The sequence below is a fragment of the Aegilops tauschii genome, chromosome 6 (assembly GCF_002575655.3).
Source record: "Aegilops tauschii subsp. strangulata cultivar AL8/78 chromosome 6, Aet v6.0, whole genome shotgun sequence".
NCBI lineage: Eukaryota > Viridiplantae > Streptophyta > Magnoliopsida > Poales > Poaceae > Aegilops > Aegilops tauschii.
This window is the reverse complement of record NC_053040.3, coordinates 491919941-491947324: the sequence shown is the minus strand read 5'-3', so window position 1 is coordinate 491947324 and position 27384 is coordinate 491919941. Positions and strand designations below refer to the sequence as shown.

The window sequence follows — 27384 nt, the reverse complement described above, 5'->3', positions numbered from 1 at the left end:
TTTGTTCTTGTTCTGTGGGTACCTCTGCACCATGTTAGCAGTAGGCTGAACCTCACCTCCTTTTTCAGTAGTATCTTTAGCCCGAGCTTTTTCTTCAACATCAAGAGATGCAATCAGATTTTCAACTGATATCTCCTGTCTCTTATGCTTCAGAGTTGTGGCGAAATTCCTCCATCAAGGAGGCAACTTTGCAATCATGCACCCAACCACGAATTTGTCGGGTAGAACACATTTAAGGAGTTCAAGTTCCTTCACAATGCACTGTATCTCATGAGCTTGTTCAACCACAGAACGGTTATTCACCATCTTGTAGTCATGAAAACTCTCCATGATGTACAGTTCACTCACCAGTAGAAAACTGGGCTTTGGTCACAGGGCAATATTCACATTAGTCCCGGTTCAGTCACGAACCGGGACTAATGTGAGCATTGGTCTCGGTTCGTGCGGCCAGGGGCCTGCCGGGCCTCATGGGGGCATTGGTCCCGGTTCGTCCGGACCCTTTGGTCCCGGTTGGTGGGACAAACCGGGACCAATGGGCCACGCTCCTGGCCCACCACCCTTTAGTCCCGGTTCGTACCACAAACCGGGATTAAAGGGCTGGTCCTAGTTGCGGCCAGTGTTTAGTCCCACCTCGCCAACCGAAGGGCGCTCACACCAATTTATAAGCCCGTCCCTCTCTGCCTTGTTGAGCTCCTCTTAAAGTGAAAATAGATGCCCTTATACAGGGAATTTGACCTAAATTCACAGTAAATTTCATAGAAATTTATTATGAATTTAGGTTGAATTTCCTCTATAAGCGTATCTATGTTCATTTTTTATAGTAAATAAAATAAATAAACCTTAATAAAATAAATAAAAATAAATAAACCTTAATAAAATAAAATAAAATAAACTATAGTAACTAAAATAAATAAACCTTAATAAATTAAATACAAAAAGCAGCAGTAAAATAAATAAAAATAGCAGCAGTAAAATAAATAAAAATAAAATAATTAAAGTAAAATACATAAGTAATTAGAAATAAAATAAATAAGTTTTTTGTTGTAAGTAGAAACAAAACAAAACAAATAAAGCAAAAGAGAAAACAAAAAACAGAGAAAAAAATTATTTATTAGAGATTGTGAAAAGGTGGAAGGAGATGGCGTCTTCCGAAAGCCATTGTACAACTCCAGTTGCACCTGATGGTTTTTGGGGCAAGAAGTTAACAACTATAGAAATCAAGCGCCGACAGCAAGATGATGAACACATGGCTAGAGTTTTATTAGAGATCTCTAAGGGGATGTTGCCGGCACAATGGAGGCAGGTCAAGACGTCATGTGTAATTGTGTCAGGATGAAACTAGGGTACCCATGAAAATAGGAACAACTATGATAAAACCATTTAAGAAGACCATGGATAGCACACCAGAAATGTGTTCAAACTTAAACTATGTATAATATGGCATTTTTGTTTTTTGAAATGTTGTTATTTTTAAATATTGGATTCAAGATTTATTGGATATATATATATATAGTGATGATATTCATCACCCAGGGTGCAGAATAAGTTATTCTTCACCTGAGGTAATCTTACGATCACTTCATAATTAAATTACATTTGGATTTCAAATAGTTACATTCCCTTTGATTCACTACGTAAAATTTGGTATAAGAAACTAAAAATATAGGTCATAAAACAAGAAAATTTGGAGTTTATGTATATTTTACACTACGTTTTTACGTTTGTAATTTTACATAACATAAAATATTTTTTACGGCGATTATATATTTTCTTACGGTCTCTTTTTACGTCATAAATAAGACAAAACTTACGGAACGTAAAATTACAGTGCATTGGTGGTAAAATAGAGGGGGGGGTGAAGAATAACTATTCCTCACCCAGGGTGACGAATAGCCAATCTCTCTCTCTCTCTCTCTCTCTCTCTCTCTCTCTATATATATATATATATATATATATATATATATATATATATATATATATATATATATATATATATATATATTGTGGTCTCCTACTAGCGAATGAAGTTGGTTGCAACAAACTGTCTAGAGGTAATTGAGATCATGCTGAGTGGCCGGAATTCACTTGGACGGGCAGCGGCAATTTATAAAGAATGTTCTTTCTTAGCTAGTAATTTTATTTCTATAGTTTTTAGTCATTGTCCTCGGGGAGCCAATATGATGGCGGATCTGTTGGCTAAGAACTTGGAAGTGTCACGAACCATAGTTCAGAAATCGGAGCTCCTGAGTTTCTTAGTGAATGTATTTAACAAATGATATATCACTATCTTCATATGAATTTATAAGCTGGGTGACATCTCACAAGCTGGTGTCATATAAATTCAGGTTGCTTACCACTTGTTGGTTGTTATGTATTTTTTGCTGGGCTGATGATTAAGATCTCATCATTTATTCCCCTTGGCTGCCCAAGTTTCCTATCGTCAAAAACCACTTGTATGATGCCCATTCAAGTTTTTTTTTTTCCAGTTGTCAATTTGAATTGAGATAATTGTCTTATACTCATCCATATGTTATTAAGTTGAGATAAATGTGTGTTTTGTTAAATGTGCTATGGATGAATATAAAATCGTGAATAACGTGTGTATTATTTGATCTACCCGTAGGGTACCCAGTGGGTATGGATACCCGTCGAGTATGGGTTACGGATATAGTTTTGTGCCCGTGGGTGTGGATATGGTTAGAATTTTTGTACCCATTAACTACACAGGTATGGATATCGTATTGCTCTACCCATCTTGTACCCTATTCATTGCCATCCTTAATATTGGAATTGCCTTGCTTTATCTCTTTTCCTTTCGCATGTTTTCGTTCACGCGTGGCGTTCACCCACACGTCAAAGTCCGTGAGCACGGGCGAGTTCACTGAGCAGGAGCCGATGGCTGATTTCAAAGTCAACAAACCAACTCCATCCCGTCGAAAAGTCCTTACGAGTTACGACGAAGCGTCACGTATAAACAGCCAGCAGCCCTTGCCTCCAACTCCAAGCGGGCGACACGCCACGATCCGATCGTCATGGACAGCGGTACTGGCAAGCGCCGCCGCCGACCGGCTGGGCGACCTGCCGGACTGCCTCCTGCACGTCATACTCTCCTACCTCGGGTCCCAGCAGGCCGTGCGGACGTGCGTGCTGTCGCGGCGGTGGAGGAACCTGTGGCGCGACGTGCCCCGCGTCGACATCGACGATCGGGAGCTCGTCAACGGCCAGTACAGCTGGGACCGCTTCGAGGACTTCGGTGACGGCCTCCTGATGTCGATCCGGCCAGCGGCGGGGCTCGACGTCTTCCGCTTGCACCTGGCCGGCCGCGCCGGCGACACGGCAACCGCCGAGGCCTCCGGCACCTTCCGGCCGCCGTCGACATCCACGCCTCAGCCGCACACGGCCGAGTCATCACCTGGAAACCGCACTCGTCGGTACTTCAGCCAGGCTCCAAGCCGGGCATGTCGGCGTGCTCCGCCGGTCACACGCGGCGCCTGACGACCCTGCGGCTCCTCGGTGTCCACGTGAACATCGGCTTTGTGGAGAATCTCGGCCATCTCTGCCCGGCCCTCAAGGAGTTCTACGCCGAGAGGTGCGATATGCACATGCTCTCCGTCTCCTCGCCCACGCTCCGGCGCCTCACCGTCATCAACACATACCACACCGGTGCTGCTCCTAGGATGGTGCTCCCCCGCCTCGCCTCTCTCTCTGCCTCGACTTCTTGTTCAACGGCGAGGAGCGCGAGAGCATGCTCACAGCCCGAGGAGCAGCAGCCTCGGAGCTGTTGGCGGCACTCACCGAGGCATCAATTCGGCTCCTCATGCCCGCCGGCCGCGGGCGAGCTCTGGCTTCTGAACGAAGCAGCGCATGAGCCCGCAAGTTGGTCTTCTTCAAATCCACGCCCGGCTTCCTAGCCCTATTCCCCAACATCGTAAAGCTACATCTTCAAGGATTCACCACCATGGTACTTATTACGTCTTCAATTATTCAACAAGCATTAATTAAAAACTTAGAAATACGTACTACGTACTTTGGCTACTATTGTCATGATCATATCTTACCTGCATCTAGCAAGCATCAATATATTCCATTATGTATGTTTATTTGTGTTTCCCAAGAGTTCCCGGTGCTCTCTAACTTGAGAAGCTTGCTCCTAGAAAACTGTGACGTCGGAGGGAACTTACAGGCGTTGACAAACATCCTCAGGAACACATCAAACTTGGAGAAGCTTGCGTTGCACCTATGCATGGTACGTCCTACCTAGTAACAATTTGGTTGCCTTGCCTCCAACTAGTTTTTGGTTTGTTGCTACTCTAGCTAATCAAATAATCTTACTTGTGCAATCACAGTTTGTAGCTTCCCCGATCGTGAAAAGGAAGAAGGAGATGGCATCTTCCAAAAGCCATGGCGCAACGCCAGTCGCACCCGTTGGTTTTTGGTCCAAGAAGTTGGCAGTGATAGAAATCAAGCGCCGACAACAAGAGGATGAACATATGGATAGAGTTTTATCAGAAATCTCTAAAGGGGTGCTGCCTGCGTAATGGATGCAGGTCAAGACGTCGTGTACAATCGTGTCCGATAATTAATTCGGGACAAAATGAGGGTACCCATGAATAATTGAAACAACTCTAGTATCAAATGACTAAATGAATCGTCTGCGGATATCACACTAGAAGTTCGTTCTAATTCTAACTAGCTACGTAGACTATCACAGTTTTCTTATTTAAAGTGACGTTATTCTTGGAGTGTTGTACTCGGATTTCATCAGAACAATACATTCCTACGAGAAAATTGTTTAGATACATAAACAATCCAAGTACAACTGATATTTTTTCATACAAATACAACCAAACTATGGGTTCGGTAACACCTCGAGGCTCATGACAGGATGAATTACCCGACGTCGGTCCATTTAAGAAAAACATACATGCGACTGTAGGTACGCACGCCACACGAGAGCGGGAAGAGCACGCCACACGCCACGCGAGGCTCATATTTCTGCTCTGCCCCCCGCCGTGGGCAAGGTCGGGCCGGGTATCCCGTGGCCAGGTATACTCAGAGAGCTCATCTCGTACACAAATCCGTACATACAAGTCCATGTACCACAAAACGCGTAGCCACCGTGGAATTCCATTCCAATTCCAAAGCCGACGGGGCGAAGCAACCGAGCCACCCCGCGCCCGCCCCCCGCCCACCCAACCACGGACATGCGGGCCCCGTCATCCCCCGGGCCCACACGTCATACTCCCCGTCCAACCACCTGCCATCTCCACGCGGTGCGCGGCCGGAAGCGAGAAAAAGAAAAGAGAAAGGGCGTCTCCCCACGCCACGCGTTCCGTCCGTTTTCTCCTCCTCACGCGGCGAGCACCCGCTGCTTCCCCCTTTTCGCACTCCAGTCCCTCCCCCGCCGCCCCGCCGCGCCGGCGACGACGTCCCCGCCGCCGCCGGGAGGAGGATGGCCTCCGCGGGGTTCCTGGCGGGCTTCCTCCTCGGCCTGCTCGCGCTGGCCGCGGCCGAGGCGGCCGCGCTGCTCTGGGTCGCGCGCCGCCTCCTCCGCCGCCAGGAGGCCGCCGCGGCCGCGGCGCAGCCCGGCGACCAGGAGCTCCCCGGCGAGCAGCCGTTCCCCTGCGAGAAGAAGGTGAGAAGTAGGCAACACGCCCCACTACCTGCCGTAGCTTGGTCCGCTTCTCGATTCCGCGGCAGCAACTGCTCCGGAGCTTGGCGCAGATGCGGACCACGCGGTACGTTTAGGAGTTCGTTCGGTTCGCGAGCTCGAAGCCGCGTAGTTGGTGCTAGTAGCTTTGCTTAGGGTGGTTGTGGTTGGATTGCTGCTGATTGGGGGCAGCAACAGTGCGTGCGCATTCGGGCCAGTTCTTCCTTCCCCCAATTGCGGTGGTTGAAATTGGGGGACACCTGGGCTGCTTTTGCTCTTGGTTGGGAGGACCAACTATGCTGCGCATTCCTGTTAACCGCCCCAAACCCCCCACCACGTTGGGGTTTGTGTTCAGGGTTCTGCTTTAATTTGGATCCTGGGTGCCAATGTAGTTTACGACGTGGGGTTGCAGTTTGCTCCTTATATGTATTCCATCTGTTTATTTCGTTATGTCGAATGTTTCCCAGGCAGTGTGTGCTGAGCTGCCTCTGATGACAGATCTCAATCCTTGTGATATATTTAGCATATTGAAATTGAGTGTCGCCTTCTCACGTTAAATTGGTGTTCCTTTTTGGCACCAGCATATGTAGTCCCAGTTGTTAACTAGAAAAATCATGTAGTCCATGAGTGGGAATTGCTACTCTGTGTTTGTACATATCATATTTGCATACTAGTCAGGTTCCCAGGGTTTTTAATCGCTTCTGACAGTGACATGCACCTTTGATCTGTGATGATATCCTTTAGCATGCCTGGCTGTTAGTTCTAGCAATTTTAGAACTCAGAAGCAATACACTGAAGGATACATTTTGTGTCTCTGTTGGATGGCGTCTCCTGGATGGTCTTATCACTAATTTTAATCTGAAGAATGGGATGACTCACATTAAACGGTTTTGGGATGCACATGTAATAGAGTGCATAAGTCCTTTGCTTATATTATATCAAGGAGTCTACGAGTATGATGCGTGCTTAAGAGCCTTGACCTTGAGTATAAGCAACTTGCCTCTGGTTATGCGAACTTGTAAAGCCTCACTGTCAGTTTGTCACTGTTGACCAAGATACATATGGATCGACCATAGTCAGAAGCTATAACACTACATCTTGCCTATGACTCTGTTTACATCATGATATTCCTCTGTCTTTATAAGCGATGTTAATTAATTTCTGTTGTCCAGGCAAGGATTGTATTTACGAATGTGCACTATCCAACTTATATTGTGAATAGGATGGCTGAAGAAAAATATATGCAACATGAATTTGGCCAGTGAAGGGCTTTTTTAACTTTGCATTCAGTTATCATCAAATTGCTTTGGCTTGAAGGAGATGCCATTGCTTTGCATTTAGCTGTTGTATGTTTCAGTGAAGGGCTTTTTTAACTTTGCATTCAGTTCTCATCAAATTGCTTTGGCTTGAAGGATATGCAATTGCTTTGCATTTAGCTATTGTGTGTTTTATCGCTAATGATCATTGATGAAGCCTACTCACATTACTGCCATATATATTGACAGGGCTCTCTGTGGATACTAGAGCCAGAAAAGCTACCAAAAGTTAGTAATGAGCGCTTATCAAGTGGAGGTCCCAAAGAGACGAAGGAGAAAAAGAGTATTGTCGAGGTTTTTCCTGCAAAGAAATCAGCTAAAATCAAGGGGCACTCACTTAGTTTGTCTGGTCCTGATGGCCCTGACACTACGATTGAGCTTTTGAATTGCACGGTCGTTGCTGTTTCTGCATCAAGTATGTCATCGCGCAAATGGTCAGTGCGACACACAAATGAAAATGCTTACCTTTGATCAATAAATTATCAGTCATCTTTTTCTACATGTAAATAAATGTGAAGCTAGTTAATATTTTTTGAGACAATAGTTATTTAAGTTTGAGCTTGCCTTATTAAGTACCAAACAAATCTGAGAAGTATATTTGATGAATTGCATTGAATGTCTTGGTTCGAAGGTAAATCATACATGTTACAATCAGCTAAAGATTAAGTACATAAGTTTTTTGATGAAGGGACTCCTGTAAGAACGAAATCTATTTTAGAGGACAAGTAGTAGTATTTAACAAGCAACTTTATGTGCCTTTCATCAAGCTGTTCGGCTACAGCTGGTAGACTCTTATGCTTAACCTATATGTGATTGTGCTACTGTTGCTTACTTTCAGGACTAAGAGGTATCCAATAAAAGTGGAAAGCCAGGAATCTGAGATCTATAATGGAAGCAAGGTGTGCTTTCTTTATGCTGAGACTTCATGGGAGAAGGAATCATGGTGTAAAGCACTTCGTCTTGCAGCTACTGCTGACAAGGAGAAATTGAATTGGCATGCTAAGTTGAGCAAAGAGTTCGGTAATTATATATCATCATTGAATTCTGAATACCCGTGTTTCCTAAAGCCTACAGCAATGTCAGCTGAGGATCATGAGGTTATGGACAGTGAAACAAAGACGGACGGGTCTTCCAAAGTTCGTCTTTTCCTCAAAAAGCTAGCAAAGAAGGCATCTACAAAGGTTCCCGTGGAGGGTAAAACAAGTGCTGCGTCATCCACACAAGGTGAAAGGAAGATGTTAGATAAATTACGCAGCTATCAGGGTGCACCGTTTATTGAATCCTTCCTAGGTCCACAAGAGGACAAGTTCAGTAGCAGCTCATCACAAGATACAGCAAAACCCAGTGTCCCAACTGCTCCATCGAGTCACACTGGACAGCTTCCAGCTTTTCCTGATGTAAATGCAGATGATAAAGTTGTGGATGAAGGTACACTCTGTTGGAACCTTCTATCCTCACGGCTCTTTTTCGATGCTCAAATGAGTGATGAGATAAACAAGGCCATCAAAGCACGTATTCAGGTTAGATTATACTGCTAATGTTCAAGAAATCTGTTGGTGTGTTCTTTCCTTTTTGTTTATTCATGATTCCCATTTGTACAGCGAACATTATCTAGCATGAGGACCCCAGCTTATGTGGGTGAAATTACACTTACGGAGTTCAGCCTTGGAAAACTTCCACCTTATGTGCATGCGATGAGAGTTCTTCCACTGGATTTAAATGAGCTGTGGGCCTTTGAAGTTGATTTTGAATATTCAGGCGGAATATTGTTGGACATTGAAACGAGGCTTGAGGTTGAGGAACCAGAGTTACAGAAGGACCTCATGAAAACCAATTTCGGAACAGACTCTAATGGGGAGGTTGACTCAGAGCTTCTTGAGAGTATTGAGCAGTATGGTAACCAGTTTAGAGGTTCACAGAACTCAGTTTCTTCAGTGGAAGGAAAAGACGAAGCAGGTTTGTGTAAACTTTATATTCTTCCTTGGAAGTCTTGTCTATGCTTGTTCTACCGAATGACCAAATGATTCTTAAGAGGATAAGAGAGCCATTGTCTTTCTGCAAAATGTCCAGATCCACCCCTATATTCAGAGTCTTTGACATGTTAGTTCCCTATGTTGGTTTTGTATATACCTGTAGCAGACTTCAGATAGACATTGCTAGGATTTATGATTTCAGGCTTGCATCAGAACTTAGGTTAATAGTTTTGTATTAGAGAAGTATTCCTATGCAATGTGGGAATACTGGTTTCATGTATCTGCATTTATTATTTCTTGATGATTCTAACAAAACATCATATTAATAGAAGGGCTCAAATTATGATCCATAGACATTGGTTGTATGTACATTATATGGTGATCAAGACATTATGGTCTTTTGTATCAGATGCTAGTCAGTCGAAGAGCACTGGATGGACATCAACTTATATATCAAGGTTGAAAAATATGTTGCACTCAATAGCCGATCATGTCTCACAGGTTTGCTCTTCTCCTCGTTGTCTCCTGACTCGCCATTCATGTGTTTTACCTATGTATTCTTATGGATGCGTTAAGCATAGAGAAATGTCAAAAGCTTAAGATCAAATGTGCCATTACATTCTTCTTGCAGGTTCCACTTTCTCTGGCGATAAAAATCACATCTGTTAGAGGTACCTTGCGCATACATCTGAAGCCCCCTCCGTCGGATCAACTCTGGTATGGATTCACATCTATGCCTGACCTGGAGTGGGACTTGGAATCCTCCGTTGGTGATAGGAAAATTACCAACAGTCGCATCGCATCACTTATTGGTAACAGAATTAAGGTAAACAACACAACCTTGCTCTGAACATATTGTTCCTTTTCTGACTTATACATGTCTAACAGCGAAACACACCATGCCGTGTCAGGTTTCGCTCCGTGATAGCTTGGTGCTTCCAAACTGTGAAAGCATTTCCATTCCAGGGATGTTGGCAGAAAAGGATGACTGGGTCCCCCGCAAGGATGGACCTTATATCTGGCTCAACCATGAACCCACCGAGGCCAAAAGCCATGTCGCAGCCGCCACACCAACCCATCCTGAGGAAGCTGGTCCCAAGGACGATGCCATCAGCAAAAGCAGAGCACCAAGTCTGCCTGCTTCCTCAGCCGGGAGCGAGGAGTCCCTGAAATCCATCGACGAGTCAGCCGAAGACCCTCCTGCAGAAGCATCTCATGCGCAGTCTCTCCTGTCTGAGACCGCCTCTCCTCACCCGGACGCTACCGACGAGCCGAGGAAACCGCTGCTGGCCACGGAGAAGCTCCAGGCAGACTCATCGGAGAGCAGGGCAGGATCCCCACCGTACACCTCCCTGAGGGCCATCATACCCGCGGGGGAACAGCAGCAGCAGCAGCAGCAGCAGCAGGCGGTGGCGGCAGCAGCGGGCTCTGTTGGAGATGATGCAAAGCGGAAGAGCGGGAGGCGGAGTCGGATGATGGACCTGGGGAAGAAGATGGGGGACAAGCTGGAGGAGAAGCGGCGGCAGGTGGAGGAGAAGGGCCGGCACATCGTTGAGAAGATGCGGGAGAACGCGAGGACCAACAGCATGGAGAGAACCACCTCCGCGTAGTTAATTAGCCAGGAGCAGCAAGTTGGGTCAGTCGTGCACTGTCGATTCTCTTTTCAATCGGGAAATCGGTGTATGGTAGCTAAGCTGAATCATTCCAGATGCATGTCACACATGTATAAATGTTGATTGACAATGAACATCTAGGCAGAACCAGCTAGGACAATGTGTACCTTTAATGGTGTTTCAGTAGTACCTGAGTGGCAATTACCATACTGAACTTCTGTAATGTCAAATTAATGGCGTTTCAGTAGTACATGAGTGGCATTGCATGGTCTACCAAGTTGATGAGGTTCAGGAATCATCTAGGCAGAATCATCTATAATGAACATCTAGGCAGAACCATCTATAATGAAGCATTCTTCCGAACAAATGGTAACAAGTTGATGAGGTTCACGAATTACATTTGTCGAAAAATATGGTCGAAGAAGAACTACACAGAGGTAATTAATGGCAAGCCAAAGTAGAAGTGATGTCCAGTTACAAAGTTATTGCCCAAGGCCAGTTCAAGGAAAATGGAATGAACAATTACACATGAACTTAAAACTCAGAAACTACACAACATAAGACGAAACCGCCGCCCAAACTGGAACATAAAGAAACACACTGGCAAGTAGGCCAACAAGTCGAGACCCCTCGCTGACATAAGCCCGCGGATCGAATCTCCTTTGCACCATAGTAGGTTCAGAAAACAATTTGTGGGCCTAGCTCGTTCATAATGGGGCAGTTTTCATTGTTGGCGAGCTGCTTCCTCATGTCCGCCTTGACTCTGTCTTCCCTGTGTCTTGCCTCCTCTTCTGCTTCTTCTTGGGTCATATTTTCCTTTAGTGCGATGAGTGTTGGGGTAACGACGACCAAGAGCCGCACTTCCTTGATGCTTGGGAGAAATTCCAGTCCAGAAAAGCCAATTTTACAATCGACAAGTCGCAGGTTCAGCAACTCGAGTTTGGGCATCGATGATGCCTCGAACTCCAACGATCCGACCTCCACGTCCATGTAAACAAGCTCGAGCGTCACGAGGCTTCTGAAAAGGCCACTATGGAAAGTGATAGGTAGCGCACTCTGGAACGATTTCTCCTTGAAAGACAGGATGGATAGGTTTGGTAGGTTCCCAAGGATTCGCAATTCTTCATCGTTTATAGACACCTCGGTGGACTCTAGCTTAATCTTCACCAAATTCTGGAGCATCTTGATCCATTGCGGCAGTTCATCCATCCAACCGAGAAGCTTGAGGCTCCGGAGATTTTCTGGAGGCGAGGACATGCCATTCAAGATGTCACATAAATCCCATACCTCTGACCGCACTGACAAAGATTCAAGGCGGTCGAGACCTGAAATGGCTGAACAAAACTCCGGGCCATTGCCCCTATCAATGCCGAACACTCCTAACTTGCGGAGCTTGGTGAGACCTTCTATCTCTTGTATGATGGCATTTTCCCATTCAAGGTGCACACATCGCAGTGTGTTCAGGGATTTCAGTTCCCCGATCCCTACTGGCACCTTAACAGCATAAGCTTGTATGACCATCGCGCAACAAGAAGCGAAAGGTACACAACATGCTAGTGATGGCCGTTCTTCTCCGATATAGAATTCATTGCCAGCTTTCAGTTGGCATAGCTTGCTAAGCTTGGCGATGGTTCTTGGCAGCCTCGTTATTCTTGTATATTTGATGTCTAGTGTCTCAAGTTGTCGCAGGTTACCCACTGAATCTGGCAGGTAATATATTCCTTCACACCCTCTTAGAGAAAGGTATCTCAGATGAAGATGATTCCCAATGTGCTCAAGGTGATGATCGGCTAGATCTTTAGTTCCTTCGAGGTCCAGCACACGAAGAAATCTCATCTTGTCAGAAATATAAAATGGCCTCCACTTGCCAAACACCGTCAATGACCGTATACATGACAACTTCATGGTGGCCTCAAACTGACCTTCGTCTCCATCCCAATTACTGCTTATGGCAAGGTGACGGAATGTGCCTTGGTTGTTTGAGTTGCATCCTTCCTCCAGCCTGAAAACAAGATTTTCCTCCATTGACTTTTCTATGATGATATCACGGATCGGATCATGTACTTGACATGAGTCAGTTCCTTGTATGCTGCAAAGTGAAATCTGAGTTGGTAATATCATGCTTCTCTCTAGAAGTTCCATGAAGTATCTTTTGGCCATGGATGTATCCTCTGAGTAACCTTCCGCAACCCATCGGGACACAAAACGTCTCCGGCTAACTGTGCAATCTTCAAGGAAGATGGATAAGTACAAGATGCAGGACTTTAGGTAATAGGGTAGGCCATCATAACTTTTCATAAGGACTGTTTTTACGCCCTCAAACTTTGGATTCATCTCCATCTCCAGACTGATACATCGATCCAGTTTCATCCAATCCCCGACAGTTTTTGTTGGTTGTTCCGCCAAAAATCCACCTATGGTGAGTATCGCAAGGGGAAGTCCATTGCACTTATTTAGGATCAGATTTGCGGGTTCAACCAATTCATGATAATGCTTAGTCAAATCTGTGGCTTTATCCTTAAATACCTGCAATTGGTTAACATATAATTAGTTTTGACCACTATGTAATTAAGATGAGTCAGGTGTATGGAAACTAGTGTACAGAGTTTATTTTTTTGACTATCATGTGCATGTTTGGGTGGCTAGTACCCAATAGGCTATGTTTTCTATTGACATGGTAATAAACATCAGGAATGCAATTAAGAATATTTTTTCATTATCTATTTTTTAATTGGAGTGACTAGGACATAGTCCGTATGTAAGAATTCTAAAACAGAAATATGAAACACTATCTGTTATTATAATACAAGTTGAGTGATAACTTATCATGTTCATCACCCAAACATACTTTGTACCAAATTTAACATCAACGCATGTTTCCATCAATTCTCTATATGTATAATTTTTGTTGTAATTCTCGGAAAGATGATTATGTTATTTGGCTCAGTTTGAACAAAAGGGGAAAAGGAGAAGTACTTTTGTAGCACCATGTACATAAACCAACCTGTTTGGAGAGCACGTAGTTTCAAAAATATGAAAAAATGATTAAATTGTATTCATTATAGTTACATGATTCTTTCAAAACATTGTTCCCATATAATTTGGTAAGAGAAGTAGTGAAGTCATGGAATTTTGCCAGCTTGATGCTAATGCTAACCTGGCCTAACTCGGGAAATGGGTTCATGTAATCAGTATTTTGGTTTCATAGCTAGCAAGTCGAATGTATATGATTCCTAAATATTGCCCTACAACATGATAGCCGAATTTACGTTCTTGCAACCCACTTTAAATAATCTCTTGTAAAGGGGGATGGTTGTGTTGTGCTTACAGTATGCTAATCTGAAATCGAAATTACTCTTTCACGGGCGCACGTCGCAACGCGCGATCTAATCCATCTCCTTTCTGTTCTGCGGACAGGGTCAGCAGCAAGGCCCACCATGTGGCCAACGACCAACGCTACCGAGGCGTGCGCCAGAAGCTCTAGCGCATGCATCTCTCCCTAATTTTCTCTCCCCCTGATTTTAACTGGTGGGGCCAGGTGTGTACCACTAATCTCGCTCATCAGATTTGCCAAAAAGGGAATCAGCAGTCCTGTCGGAAATCGGCCGCGCCAACGCGCGCGCGCGCGAGATAGCCTCCCTCATCTGAAATATGACCCTTCGAAGATCTAGATAAAGGGAACTATATATTTTTGCAATTGAGAAAGTGAATAATATGGGTAGTGTTCTTTCAGTACCTTTTCTGTGAAGAGGTCACAGGCACCCTTTTCGTCTAGACCATTGAGCAAGCATATGCACTTTGGGTTTTTGCAACAATGCTTAGCAATATCCTCATGCCTTGTGGTGATCAGAATGACCAAGCTTGGACTATTCATTGCAAGCAAACATGGCAATATTATATCCCATTCCATGGTAGACGAGAGGTCATCAAGAACAATCAAGCAACTCTTTTCTTGTAAACACCGGTCCAGCAGTCCAGTAAAGTCTTCAACTTTCGTTGAAGCAACTTTCCTTGCATCTAGTTGAAATATTAAGCTGCTAAGGAGCTTCTCAATCTTGAAAGGTTGCAAGACCGTGACATAGGCATGTTTTTCAAACATTTGATTGACCTCTTGGCTATGGTAAATATCACTGATCAGAGTGCTTTTCCCAACACCACCCTTTCCCCACACTGCAATGACCTGAATTTGTTGGGTGCTAGAGTGTTCTTGAATCAATTCAATAATATTAGATATTTCTTTCTCCCGCCCAATAAGCGGAAATTTCTCTAGAGGACCTTGCACATTACTGGTGTGTGTGAGGCTCTCTTGGATCATTGTCATTTCATCATCTTCAGAATAAGATTGGCCTTCTTGTATCTCATTCTCAATGGTGTGGGGTAACACTAAGCTCGACGCTGCCTTTGATGAATATGTTGTGTCTTGAAAACTCTGAACACGAACAAACAATAGTTAGACACATTTCCAATGATAAATCACTCATCATAATATATGCGTCATGTCATCACATATATAAGTCCTAAGCTAGCTAGACAGCAATATCAATGTCACAATGAACCATAAATCAAGCTCAAATGGCGCGTATACAAATCAGTTTTTCTCACATCATGTTTGATTTTGCCAAGAAATTCTGAAAGCAGATGAGGAATTAGTAAAGAAGAAAACCGTACACGACCATGGACACAAATTATTCTTGAATCATGCCATAAGTTGAGGAGTACTACAACAAAATATGAAGTTAGTGAAACCTTAGCATTCACATGACCAAATAGAACATGTAATTCAGTTACACATTAGGAATAGCTATGCAAAAATTCTTGCAATTTCAAATTTATCAAACCACTGCGACATAATCCATATACACAAGATGGTAGCATCCCCAATTCAACATAGTAACCTCTCCTAGGGAACGCTGCAACGGCATCGGCAAGGAATACATGGTTGGCGACCATATTGGGGCCCGGGGATGTTTTAGTGAAGGTTGTAAGTTGGCTGAACAAGAGAGGTGGAATGGTTTGAGAATTTCCCATTTTTAATTACCTTGTCCAACACACAAATTAATATGAGCAGGACGTTCCAGGATGCATCAAGATAGGTCAACCTTTCATAGATGCTTAATGGCCCATATTATTGGTGATATGTCTAAATGAAAATTAAAATCTTCTGCACTAATGCTAGCGTGACCACAAAACAAACAAATATTGGTACTAAAGTTGGCGTATTGATAGCCGAGATTTTGAGCAAGATGAAAGAGTGACATATTTTCGGTGATAATTTAGCTTTGCGCAGGTGTTTAATGGCCCATATTTTCGGTGATATGTCTAAAAGGGAAAAAAAAAACCTTCAGCTAATATCTAGAGACGCATCTAATGCTAGCGTGACTGCAAAACAAATAAATGAGGGTATTAAAGTTGACATATCCTAACGTCTTTTGATAACCAGATTTGGAGCAAGATGAAAGAGTAACAAAAGGCTATTTCCAAAATTGAACTAGCTAGTACCTGCTGGTGGAAAGCATAGATGGTCTGCTCAGCAGACAATTTCTTCAGCTTGGAAACCATACTTTTCTGGCCCGGGCACAAGCTTGCAACTTCAACTCGCTCTGTGGACACTACGATTTGGCTCCCCATTTTGTTTTCGGGGAAGCAAGCCTTGATCTGGTGCCACTCTTCCATGGTGGATAGGTCCGTAAGCACAATGAGGTACCTCTTGTTGTTGACGTACGCGCCGTCTTGGCGCGCCAACTCTCGACCCGTCTTTGCCTCTTCCAGCTCCAGCTCCAAAGGAGAACCAGCCACCTCTACAAAAGTTTCTTGAAACTGTTCCACCATACTTTGGACAAACTCTTCGGGGGTGAAAGGCCGCGTCACTCTGACCCACGCGCGGCATGGAAATTTCACTTTTATGGTTGGATTGTCATAGGCCTCCAGGATGATGGAGGCATGCCCAGCGGTGCCACTTGTTCCCCACACTCCGATCACTCCAATTTGGCCCGAGCCTGAGCCCGGGTCATCCCTGACGATCAGCTGGGCGAGATCTATCCCTGCTCTTGATTCATGCTGGTTCATGGCATGTCTTGTTGCTTCATCAACGCCGAGCATGGCATCAGCAGCGCCGGTGTTGATGGAGAGGTCGGGAGCTTTGAACGCACCGTCGATGAGGCGGTAGCATGCATTCCTCTGGCTCACGTCCTCCACCTTGGCACGCAGCTCCTTCATCTGCTCGGTGACATGGCGCCGGTCGAGGAGCGTGCGAGGGATGCCCCACCAGGTTTGCCCGTGGACGCGGAGGACGACGTCCTGGAGACCATCCTCGACGTCGTAGGCGACGTCGCGGACCTGGTTCACCCAGGTCGCGACCACCTTGCTTAGCTCGTCCCTCTCATCATCGTACGCCACCATCAGGAAAGATTGCATCCTCTCCAGCTCGTCCGTGATGAAGGCCTTGTCGTGCTGGACTCCGAGCTCCATGGCCGCCTCCTCCACGACGGCGGATTTGGCGCACCCAAGTGCTCCTTTCGGCACGGACTTGCCGATGCTCACCGCCGTGGACTCCATCGGTGTCGATCGAGCTTCTCTCTCCTTCCCTCTCCCTGTGAGCGTTTGTGTGTGGATGGGATCTGAAAATGCAGGTCTCGGGCTCTAATGCCATGTTTTGGTAGATAATGGAAGTTCATGCGCGGCCTCGATGGTCACAACTTCAACCAATTGTTAATCAAGATTTGCCAGGCCTATAATCAAGATTTGCATAGTAGTTAATTCTACCCTGTCTCTTAGTTAAGCTGATTGGACCAAGCATGCATGTGAGGCCCTTCCTCCAGCAACCCACGTCATGGATTAAAGTTTAGAAAAAAAAAATCAATCCATACGGCTTTGATGCTAATAGCTGTCCATCATGGAGTATATGCCAGCACAAAGTCTATGGCGAACGTGAATGCACGTTGTGGGTTCTTGAGCTGAAAATCAAGCATAGTTTCTTGAGTTGACTGCTAAAATTGCTGCACAAACGAAGCTAGAAACGTCCATCTCTTGCTGTACACACCATACATTCCACTGGATTCCAAAAATTAAAAAGAACTCCCCGAGAGAAATTCAGCTAGAAAACTGCATTTTTTTAATGTACACCTGAAAGCCTGAACACGTAGTCGGACTCGAAAAACTGGAAGTATTTTTTTTTGGAAAAGGAGGAAGGCCCCCAGCATCTGCATCTTGCATCTGTGCGATGCATGCAACCACTTTCTTATTTATTCACGAAAGACCTTACAAAATAATACAACAGTAAGATTGAAGTCACCGTCTAGGCAACATCTATCGCTACTCCTATCCAGTTAATGAAGGGATGCTGATAATCTGGGTCTAGTACCAAACAGACCTCACAGCCAAATCTAACATCCAAGACCTGAGGCCCCAACCAAGCCAACTGCCGGGTATGAGGCGCCCACCGGCCCGACGCACACTCAGAGGCCACCGCCACCAACTACCACCAATCCATTTTCAGAGTTGTACTGACGCATCAATCTTGCCAGGTCTAGCTGCCGTCGATGCCACCACGACGCCAGATAACGCCGCCATCCTGCGCTCGTCCATCAACACACGCCCAACAACGAGACCCCGCTTCTCCATGTCGCGGAGACCCGCCGTTGTTGACGTGTCGGATGCAACGCCGCTCCTTCGCGAACACCGTCTGCTGCCACTGGTCCCATCCCCTCCACCTTCAGGAAGGTCACGACGCGAACAACGCTGTTGCCGCCAAATCCGAAGAGGATTGAAGGTCTTCACCTGGCCAGGGATCAGGGTGGGTAGATTGGGCCCACAGCTGCACCTTCATGAAGAAAAGCGGCGCCCATGGGCGTCGCCGCTGCCGGGCTGACCAGACCGGTCGAGGTTTCCCCCGGACCCAAAGTATACCACCACTAGTAGAAAAGAGGTCTTTGGTTCAGGCCGGGTCAGCCCATTAGTTCCAGTTCAGTCCAGAACCGGGACCAATGGGGGCACTGGTCCCGGTTCGTGAGGCCAAGGGCCTGCCGGGCCTCGTGGGGGCATTGGTCCCGGTTCGTCTGGCCCCTTTGGTCCCGGTTGGTGGGACGAACCGGAACCAATGGGCCTCGCTCCTGGCCCACCACCATTGGTCCCGGTTGGTGGCTTGAACTGGTACCACAGGCTGCCCTTTAGTCCCGGTTCATGCCACGAACCGGGACCAATGAGGTGCCTATATATACCCCTCGCCCGCGAGCAGAGCACTGGAGTGCTCTGTTTTTCTCTGGCCGGCGAGGGGAGGGCTTTGTGGTGCTCTAGCTCACCTCCTATGCACATGAGGTGTTCGATGAAATGCCCGAGCCATACTAGTTAAGCTTTCTCCTCCCGAAGCTCGACCTCAAAGCTCCATTTTCCTCGAGATTTGTCTAGGTTTAGCGGCCCGTCATGTCCCATTCCCGTCTTCACCGGCGTCGATCGCCCGCGCCGATCTCGTCGCCGGCACCACCGTGGTGAGCCTCTTGTTCTTATCTTCTTTCTGAAAGAAAAAAATTCTTACTTTAGATAGATACTTGTCTAATTTTCTTACTATTTTATTGCTTGTTATTATATAGTGCGATGGTTTTGGTATCCGCCCCCGTCGGCCCTCGTCCTGTCTATAATTCGGATGTGGTATATATTATCTTTATAACTATTGGTTCATTTATTGTTTATGAAAATTATGCCGACCAACGTGACATAGATTTTATTTATCTAGGAGGTATGTGAACCAGAAATTCCAACCGACCCTATTGTCGAGAGGTTAAATTTAGTTGAAGAAGAAAACAATTTCTTGAAGGAAAAAATAAAAAAAAATTGAGGAGGAGAAGATGATATTGGAGTTGCATGTTGCGGATGTCGTCGATGATCACAAGATCAAGATGGATGCAATGCGCTTGAAGATTAGAAAGATTAGAAAATATATCATTCATACCGAGGCTTGGTATCATTATGCCGTTGGATCAATTGTTACCTTGGTTGCGATTATGGTCACATTTGTTTTCGCATTGAAATGTTTTACATAGTTTTAATGTATGATTTAATTAATTAGATGCTCTGGAGAGCTATATGTTGTTAGATGAGAACTATGTATGTACTTTGGTTTTAATGTGATGATGAACTTCTATTAATTTGGTCACTTAATTATCTATTCATGATGTTCTGTAATGGTTTTTGACACACTTAATTATATATAATGCACGCAGATGAACCGGCAATGGATGTACGGTGACAGACACACCTCCGAGTACATTAAGGGCGTGCATGATTTTCTCGAAGTGGCTGAGGCAAATAAGCAGAATGGTTTTATGTGTTGTCCATGCCCTAAATGTGGGAATACGAAGTCTTACTCTGACCGGAAAATCCTTCACACCCACCTGCTTTACAAGGGTTTCATGCCACACTATAATGTTTGGATGAGGCACGGAGAAATAGGGGTTATGATGGAAGACGGCGAAGAAGAAGAGGACGATGACAACTATGTGCCCCCTGAATACGGTGATGCTGCAATGGGGGAAGCTGCTGAAGATCAAGAGGAACCAGACGATGTGCCCAATGATGCTGCAACGGGGGAAGCTGCTGAAGATCAAGAGAAACCAGTGTCCGATGATGGTGATCTCCGCCGGTTCATTGTCGATGCAAGGACGCAATGCAAAAGTCAAAAGGAGAAGCTGAAGTTCGATCGCATATTCGAGGATCACAAAAAAGGGTTGTACCCCAATTGCGAAGATGGCAACACAAAGCTCGGTAACGGTACCAAATTGCTGCAGTGGAAGGCAGAGAATGATGTGCCTGACAAAGGATTTGAGAAGCTATTGAAAATATTGTAGAAGCTTCCAAAGGATAACGAATTGCCCGACAGTACATACGCAGCAAAGAAGGTCGTATGCCCTCTAGGATTGGAGGTGCAGAAGATACATGCATGCCCTAATGACTGCATCCTCTACCGCGGTGCGTACAAGGATCTGAACGCATGCCCGGTATGCGGTGCATTGCGGTATAAGATCAGACGAGATGACCCTGGTGATGTTGACGGCGAGCCCCCCAGGAAGAGGGTTCCTGCGAAGGTGATATGGTATGCTCCCAGAATACCACGGTTGAAATGTCTGTTCAGAAACGAAGAGCATGCCAAGTTGATGCGATGGCACAGTGAGGACTATAAGAAAGATGGGAAGTTGAGAGCACCCGCTGACGGGTCGCATTGGAGAAAAATCGAGAGAAAGTACTGGGCTGAGTTTGCAGCTGACCCAAGGAACGTATGGTTTGGTTTAAGCGCGGATGGCATTAATCCTTTCGGGGAGCAGAGCAGCAATCACAACACCTGGCCCGTGACTCTATGTATGTATAACCTTCCTCCTTGGATGTGCATGAAGCGGAAGTTCATTATGATGCCAGTTCTCATCCAAGGCCCTAAGCAACCCGGCAACGACATTGATGTGTACCTAAGGCCATTAGTTGAATAACTTTTACAGCTGTGGAATGGAAACAGTGTACCTACGTGGGATGAGCACAAACAGGAGGAATTTAACTTGCACGCATTGCTGTTTGTAACCATCAACGATTGGCCCGCTCTCAGTAACCTTTTAGGACAGACAAACAAGGGATACCACGCATGCACGCACTGTTTAGATGACACAGAAAGTATATACCTGGACAAATGCAGGAAGAATGTGTACCTGGGCCATCGTCGATTTCTTTCGACCAACCATCAATGTCGAAAGAAAGGCAAGCATTTCAAAGGCGAGGCAGATCACCGGAAGAAGCCCGCCATGCGTACCGGTGATCATGTACTTGCTATGGTCAATGCTTTACACGTAATCTTTGGAAAGGGTCCCGGCGAACTAGCTGTTCCGAATGACGCTGAGGGACACGCACCCATGTGGAAGAAGAAATCTATATTTTGGGACCTACCCTACTGGAAAGACCTAGAGGTCCGCTCTTCAATCGACGTGATGCACGTGACGAAGAACCTTTGCGTGAACCTGCTAGGCTTCTTGGGCGTGTATGGGAAGACAAAAGATACACCTGAGGCACGGGAGGACCTGCAACGTTTGCACGAAAAAGACGGCATGCCTCCGAAGCAGTATGAAGGTCCTGCCAGCTACGCTCTTACGAAAGAAGAGGAAGTAATCTTCTTTGAATGCCTGCTCAGTATGAAGGTCCCGACTGGCTTCTCGTCGAATATAAAGGGAATAATAAATATGCCAGAGAAAAAGTTTCAGAACCTAAAGTCTCATGACTGCCACGTGATTATGAAGCAACTGCTTCCGGTTGCATTGAGGGGGCTTCTACCGGAAAACGTCCGATTAGCCATTGTGAAGCTATGTGCACTCCTCAATGCAATCTCTGAGAAGGTGATCGATCCAGAAATCATACCAAGGCTAAGGAGTGATGTGGCGCAATGTCTTGTCAGTTTCGAGCTGGTGTTCCCACCATCCTTCTTCAATATCATGACGCACGTCCTAGTTCATCTAGTCGACAAGATTGTCATTCTGGGGCCCGTATTTCTACACAATATGTTCCCCTTTGAGAGGTTCATGGGAGTCCTAAAGAAATATGTCCGTAACCGCGCTAGGCCAGAAGGAAGCATCTCCATGGGCCATCAAACAGAGGATGTCATTAGGTTTTGTGTTGACTTCATTCCTGGCCTTAAGAAGATAGGTCTCCCTAAATCGCGGTATGAGGGGAGACTGACTGGAAAAGGCACGCTAGGAGCGGACTCAATAATATGCAGGGATGGGCATTCTTGGTCTCAAGCACACTACACAGTTCTACAGAACTCTACCTTGGTGACCCCGTATGTCGATGAACACAAGAACAGTCTGTGCTCCAAACACCCGGAGCAGTGCGACGACTGGATTACATGTGAACACATCAGGACTTTCAGCAGTTGGATGGAAACACGTCTCAGAGGTGACAACACTGTTTGTGATGTGCTGTACTCGTTGTCCAGGGGACCATCTTTGACTGTATTGACTTACAAAGGATACGAGATAAATGGGAATACATTTTACACGATCGCCCAAGATCAAAAGAGCACCAACCAAAACAGCAGTGTCCGCTTTGATGCAGCAACCGAGAGGGAAAAGGACACATATTATGGTTACATAGTGGACATATGGGAACTTGACTACGGACATGATTTTAAGGTCCCTTTGTTTAAGTGCAAATGGGTCAATCTGTCAGGAGGCGGGGTACAGGTAGACCCACAGTACAGAATGACAACAGTGGATCTGAAAAATCTTGGGTACACTGACGAACCGTTCGTCCTAGCCAATGTTGTGGCACAGGTTATCTATGTGAAGGACATGTCTACCAAACCGAGAAAAAGAAAAGATAAGGAAGCGAATACATCATACGATGAGCCAAAGAGCCACATAGTTCTTTCAGGAAAAAGGGACATCGTGGGAGTGGAGGGCAAGACAGACATGTCTGAAGATTATGAAAAGTTCCATGAAATTCCTCCCTTCAAAGTCAAGGCTGACCCAAGCATCCTGATAAACGATGAAGATTATCCATGTTACGGCGCAATAAGCAAATGACACAAGCAAAGAAAAAGTGAAGACTTTCTCCGGCAACTATTATGATGATACCATGCCAACTTTGTAACAGACGATTATGATACCATTATCCGTTTTGTACACGAAGTGCATCCAGTTTTTGCCGTAACCCTCTCAACTTTCTTGCACATGCTATGTGGATGAAATGATGATACCATGCTAACTTTCAACCTTTTCAGAGTTCATTTGAAATGCTTTTCAATTTCAGGGTCTTATAGCTCAAAATAATCAATAAATGCATGAAAAATAAGAAATGAAGTCAGAAAGGGTTGAAGATTGATGATGTGGCTTTGAATGGTGCATTTTGAACACACAAAAGGTCAGGAGTTCAAATAAGTTTTAAAAAATGAAATCCTTTTGTAACAGACGAGTTTCCGTATGAAATCGTGATACTTTGAAAGAGATTGTCCGTTTTGTATACGAAGTGCATCCAGTTTTTGCCGTAACCCTCTCAACTTTCTTGCACATGCTATGTGGATGAAATGATGATACCATGCCAACTTTCAACCTTTTCAGAGTTCATTTGAAATGCTTTTCAATTTCAGGGTCTTATAGCTCAAAATAATCAATAAATGCATGAAAAATAAGAAATGAAGTCAGAAAGGGTTGAAAATTGATAATGTTGCTTTGAATGGTGCATTTTAAACACGCAAAAAGTCAGGAGTTCCAATAAGTTTTAAAAAATGAAATCCCTTTGTAACAGACGAGTTTCCGTCTAAAATCCTGATACTTCGAAAGAGATTGTCCGTTTTGTACACGAAGTGCATCCAGTTTTTGCCGTAACCCTCTCAACTTTCTTGCACATGCTATGTGGATGAAATGATGATACCATGCCAACTTTCAACCTTTTCAGAGTTCATTTGAAATGTTTTTCAATTTTAGGGTCTTATAGCTCAAAATAATCAGTAAATGCATGAAAAATGGTGCATGAAAAATAACAAGTAAAATAAATAAGTAATTAGAAACAAAATAATATAAACTTTAATAAAATATATAAGTACAAACAAAATAAAATAAACTTTAATAACATAAATAAAATTTATGAAACTAAAATTATCAAAGTATTTTCTGTTCAAAACATTATAAGCAACCTCTAGTATTATTGAAACTAAAATTATATAAAATTGATGCAACTAAAATTATCGAAGTATTTTTTGTTCAAAATCATTGAAAGCAAAAATAATTTTCATAAAGAACTTTTTTGTTAGAAACTTTAATAGCAAAAAGAATTATCATAAAGTAAAATAAATAAGTATTTAGAAACAAAATAAAATAAAATAAATAAGTTTTTTGTTGTAAGTAGAAACAAAACAAAATAAATAAAGCAAAAAAGAAAACAAAAAACAGGCAAAAAATAAAAAATATGCCACCTACTGGGCCACCACGGCCTGAATACGACTAGAAACCCATCGATGGGCCAGGATTCAGGCCCGCAGAAGGCCCAGTAGGCCCATCAGGCATAGCAGTGACAATTAGGCCGTAAGCCTGCAATGGAGAGGAGATCGAGAGGGGAGCGGCAGTGGGGCTTATAAACCACTGCGCACCCCTCTCAACTAGCGAGGTGGGACTAAACTTTCGAAGCGGGCGCAGCAGCACAAGGCCTTTGGTCCCGGTTGGTGGCACCAACCGGGACTAAAGGGGTGCATTGGTACCGGTTGGTGGCACTAACCGGTACAAATGCCCCCCCTTTAGTCCCGGTTGGTGCCACCAACCGGGACTAAAAGGGGCATTGGTCTCGGTTGCTGCCATGAACCGGTACCAGTGCTCTCTGTATATAAGCAGGACTTGTAAATTTTTCAGTTTCATTGAACATTTGCCCCCCGACGACGCCGAACTCATCGACGCCGCCAGGCTGCCCGTGCTCGCCGTCGCCGCCCCGCGCCCTTGCTGCCCGTGCTCGCCGACGCCGCCAGGCTGCCCGTGCTCGCCGTCGCCGCCCCGCCGCCCGCTCCTCGTCACCGCCCACTCCTCGTCGCCGTCGCCCCGCGCCGTTGCCCTGCCCCGACGCGCCGCCCCGGCCCGTGTCCCTGCCCCGACCCGCCGCCCCGGCCCACACGCCCCTACCCCGACGCGCCGCCCCGGCCCGTGTCCCTGCCCCGACCCGCCGCCCCGGCCCACGCGCCCCTGCCCCGACGCGCCGCCCCGGCCCGAGCCCCTGCCCCGACGCCGCCCCATGCCCCGGCCTGCCCCGACCACACGCCACCGCCACGTTCGGTCCGGCCTTCCTCTCTGTTTTTTCATATATATGATTTTTTTTTCAGATTATGTGCATATGTGTGATTATATGTATGTGTGTATATATGATTATATGTCCTGTTTTTTTCAGATTTTTTGTTCATATATATGATGATTTGTTTTTTGCATTTTTATAAAAATGTATATATGTATGTATGTTCTCTGTGCATATAAAAGTTAGATTTTTAGTACATTTTGGTACATTTTAGGTTAGTTTTATCTATATATGTTCTCTGATTTAGTACATTTTAGGTTAGTTTCATTTTTAGAAAAAGTTCTATATATTTAGGAAAAGAAGGAAGAGAAGGAAGAAGGAAGAAGAAGAAAAAGTTATATATATGCAAAAGATACATTTTTAGAAAAGTATTATATATCTAGCTAGGAAGATAATGAAGAAGAAGAAAAAGAAGGAGAGGAAAAAGGAAAATAAGAAGAAGAAAAAAGAAGAAAAAGAAGAGGAGAAGAAGAGAAAATAGAATATTCTATTTTCTCTTCTTCTCCTCTATTCCTTTCTTCTTCTCCTCTTTTTTTCCTTCTTTTTTTCTTCAATCTTCTCCTCTATTAATATCTTCTTCTCCTCTTTTTATTTCTTCTTCGTCTTCTTTTTTTATCGGATATGTCGTTGTCGATATACCCTGTGTCCCGATAACTTCAACACGAGGGGGGGGGGGGTCGACGTACCCCCTCCCCGATAACATTATTTTCCCATGTATGTATGTCGTCGTTGTCGATATAACCCCCTCCCGGATAACTTCGACCGTGATAACTTATACCACGGGAGCACCCCCCGGCCCTCTCGCTCGACCAAAACTCTCGAGGACACCCAAACCCTAGAAAAAAACGATGTCGGTCTCCTACCCCCTCCCGCCGCGCCCCTACCCTTGAAGCGTTGCCGAGGCCACCCCAAACCCGGAATAAGCTAGGTCTACGTTTGCACTAATATATCCACCTGCTGTCATGTTTGTGTAATAATTGACATGTTGTAATATTTGCAGAAACAATGGAGCACAGACGAGACGAGGAAGCAGAAGAGGTGTTGGGGGACATAATCTTAGCCGGAGGTGATGTCTTGTCGTATCTTAACGACAATGATGGTCTGGAAGAACAGGGTGAAGAAGCAGGCTACGGTGATCGAAGAGTGGAGGAGGAAAGACATGATTATGATGGCTCCGGTGACCCAATGCTGGTGCAAGAAGGAGCCCATGGTGACGGCTCCGGTGACCGAACAGAGTCCGGCCAGGTAAATATATTAGTTAAGCCTGTGCTGACTAGCTAATTGATGCATTCATTGTTTTGGTATGTACACATATTAATTAACTCTCGTCTTTTTTTTTGTAGCCCTCCGGATCGAGCACAACTTCGGTAAAGAGACGAGGCCCGAAGAGAAAGTTGCGCTCGGATGAAAGGTTTGAGATCACAGCAATCGCGCGCCACGGCCAACCGATTGAACCCATCCGGACAAAGGAAGCATTTGCTGCTCAGTGCGGGGTTCTTGTTAGGGAGAAGATCCCGATCAGCATCCACCAATGGTATAAGCCTAAGAAGGAAGACCCTGAGGTGACTTATGTCAATGATATGCAGAAAGATGATCTTTGGACTGAGCTGAAGGCAAATTTCACCCTACCGCCAGAGGAGGATCCGGAGAAGCCAGTTAAAGAGCAATTAATCAAGTCTCATGCTCTTAAGAAGATGGCAGACCTATTCAGGAGGTGGAAGAATGAGCTGAAAACGTTTGTCGACAAAGAAGAGACACCAGAATTCATCGGCAAATATGAGAAGATCAGAGATCACTGGCCCACATTTGTGGCCCACAAGACATCGGAAAAGAGTAAGAAGTTGTCAGCGACAAAGAAGAAAAATTCTGGGAAGAAGAAGCTTCACCATCGCACGGGGTCAGGTGGCTACCTCAAAGCCCGGCCTAAGTGGGCCAAGGCTGAGAATGATCTGCTTGATAAAGGGATCGAACCAGAGACAATGAACTGGCCAGACCGTTGCCGGACTTGGTTCTTCGGGGCTGGCGGAACCTTG

The 27384-nt window shown here is 45.2% G+C and overlaps 2 protein-coding genes and 1 pseudogene across 2 annotated transcripts; 2 read left to right on the top strand and 1 right to left on the bottom strand.

Annotated features, from left to right (window-relative positions):
• The first annotated feature begins 2895 nt into the window (after positions 1 to 2895).
• Positions 2896 to 4538, top strand: LOC120967246 (MEIOTIC F-BOX protein MOF-like). The gene is made up of 4 exons (XM_040393872.1): positions 2896 to 3336; positions 3441 to 3876; positions 4116 to 4246; positions 4347 to 4538. The coding sequence occupies exons 1-4, from the start codon at positions 2896 to 2898 to the stop codon at positions 4536 to 4538; spliced, it is 1200 nt and encodes a 399-aa protein (XP_040249806.1).
• A 756-nt stretch (positions 4539 to 5294) lies between these two features.
• Positions 5295 to 10802, top strand: LOC109776167 (uncharacterized). Its single transcript, XM_020334823.4, has 7 exons — positions 5295 to 5635; positions 7156 to 7400; positions 7805 to 8486; positions 8568 to 8922; positions 9349 to 9440; positions 9571 to 9765; positions 9851 to 10802. Exons 1-7 carry the CDS (start codon positions 5453 to 5455, stop codon positions 10547 to 10549), a joined length of 2451 nt encoding a protein of 816 aa, XP_020190412.1. The 5' UTR covers positions 5295 to 5452; the 3' UTR covers positions 10550 to 10802.
• Positions 10803 to 10908: 106 nt separating this feature from the next.
• Positions 10909 to 17651, bottom strand: LOC109776151 (disease resistance protein Pik-2-like; annotated as a pseudogene).
• Positions 17652 to 27384: the final 9733 nt, after the last annotated feature.

Coding starts and splice junctions, on each gene's coding strand:
- LOC109776167 (XM_020334823.4), top strand. CDS start 5,453: ATGGCCTCCGCGGGGTTCCTGGCGGGCTTCCTCCTCGGCCTGCTCGCG. Junction 5,636..7,155: donor CGTTCCCCTGCGAGAAGAAG/GTGAGAAGTAGG, acceptor ATATATTGACAG/GGCTCTCTGTGGATACTAGA. Junction 9,441..9,570: donor TAGCCGATCATGTCTCACAG/GTTTGCTCTTCT, acceptor TTCTTCTTGCAG/GTTCCACTTTCTCTGGCGAT.
- LOC120967246 (XM_040393872.1), top strand. CDS start 2,896: ATGGCTGATTTCAAAGTCAACAAACCAACTCCATCCCGTCGAAAAGTC. Junction 3,337..3,440: donor CCGGCCGCGCCGGCGACACG/GCAACCGCCGAG, acceptor TCGGTACTTCAG/CCAGGCTCCAAGCCGGGCAT. Junction 3,877..4,115: donor AGCAGCGCATGAGCCCGCAA/GTTGGTCTTCTT, acceptor GTGTTTCCCAAG/AGTTCCCGGTGCTCTCTAAC.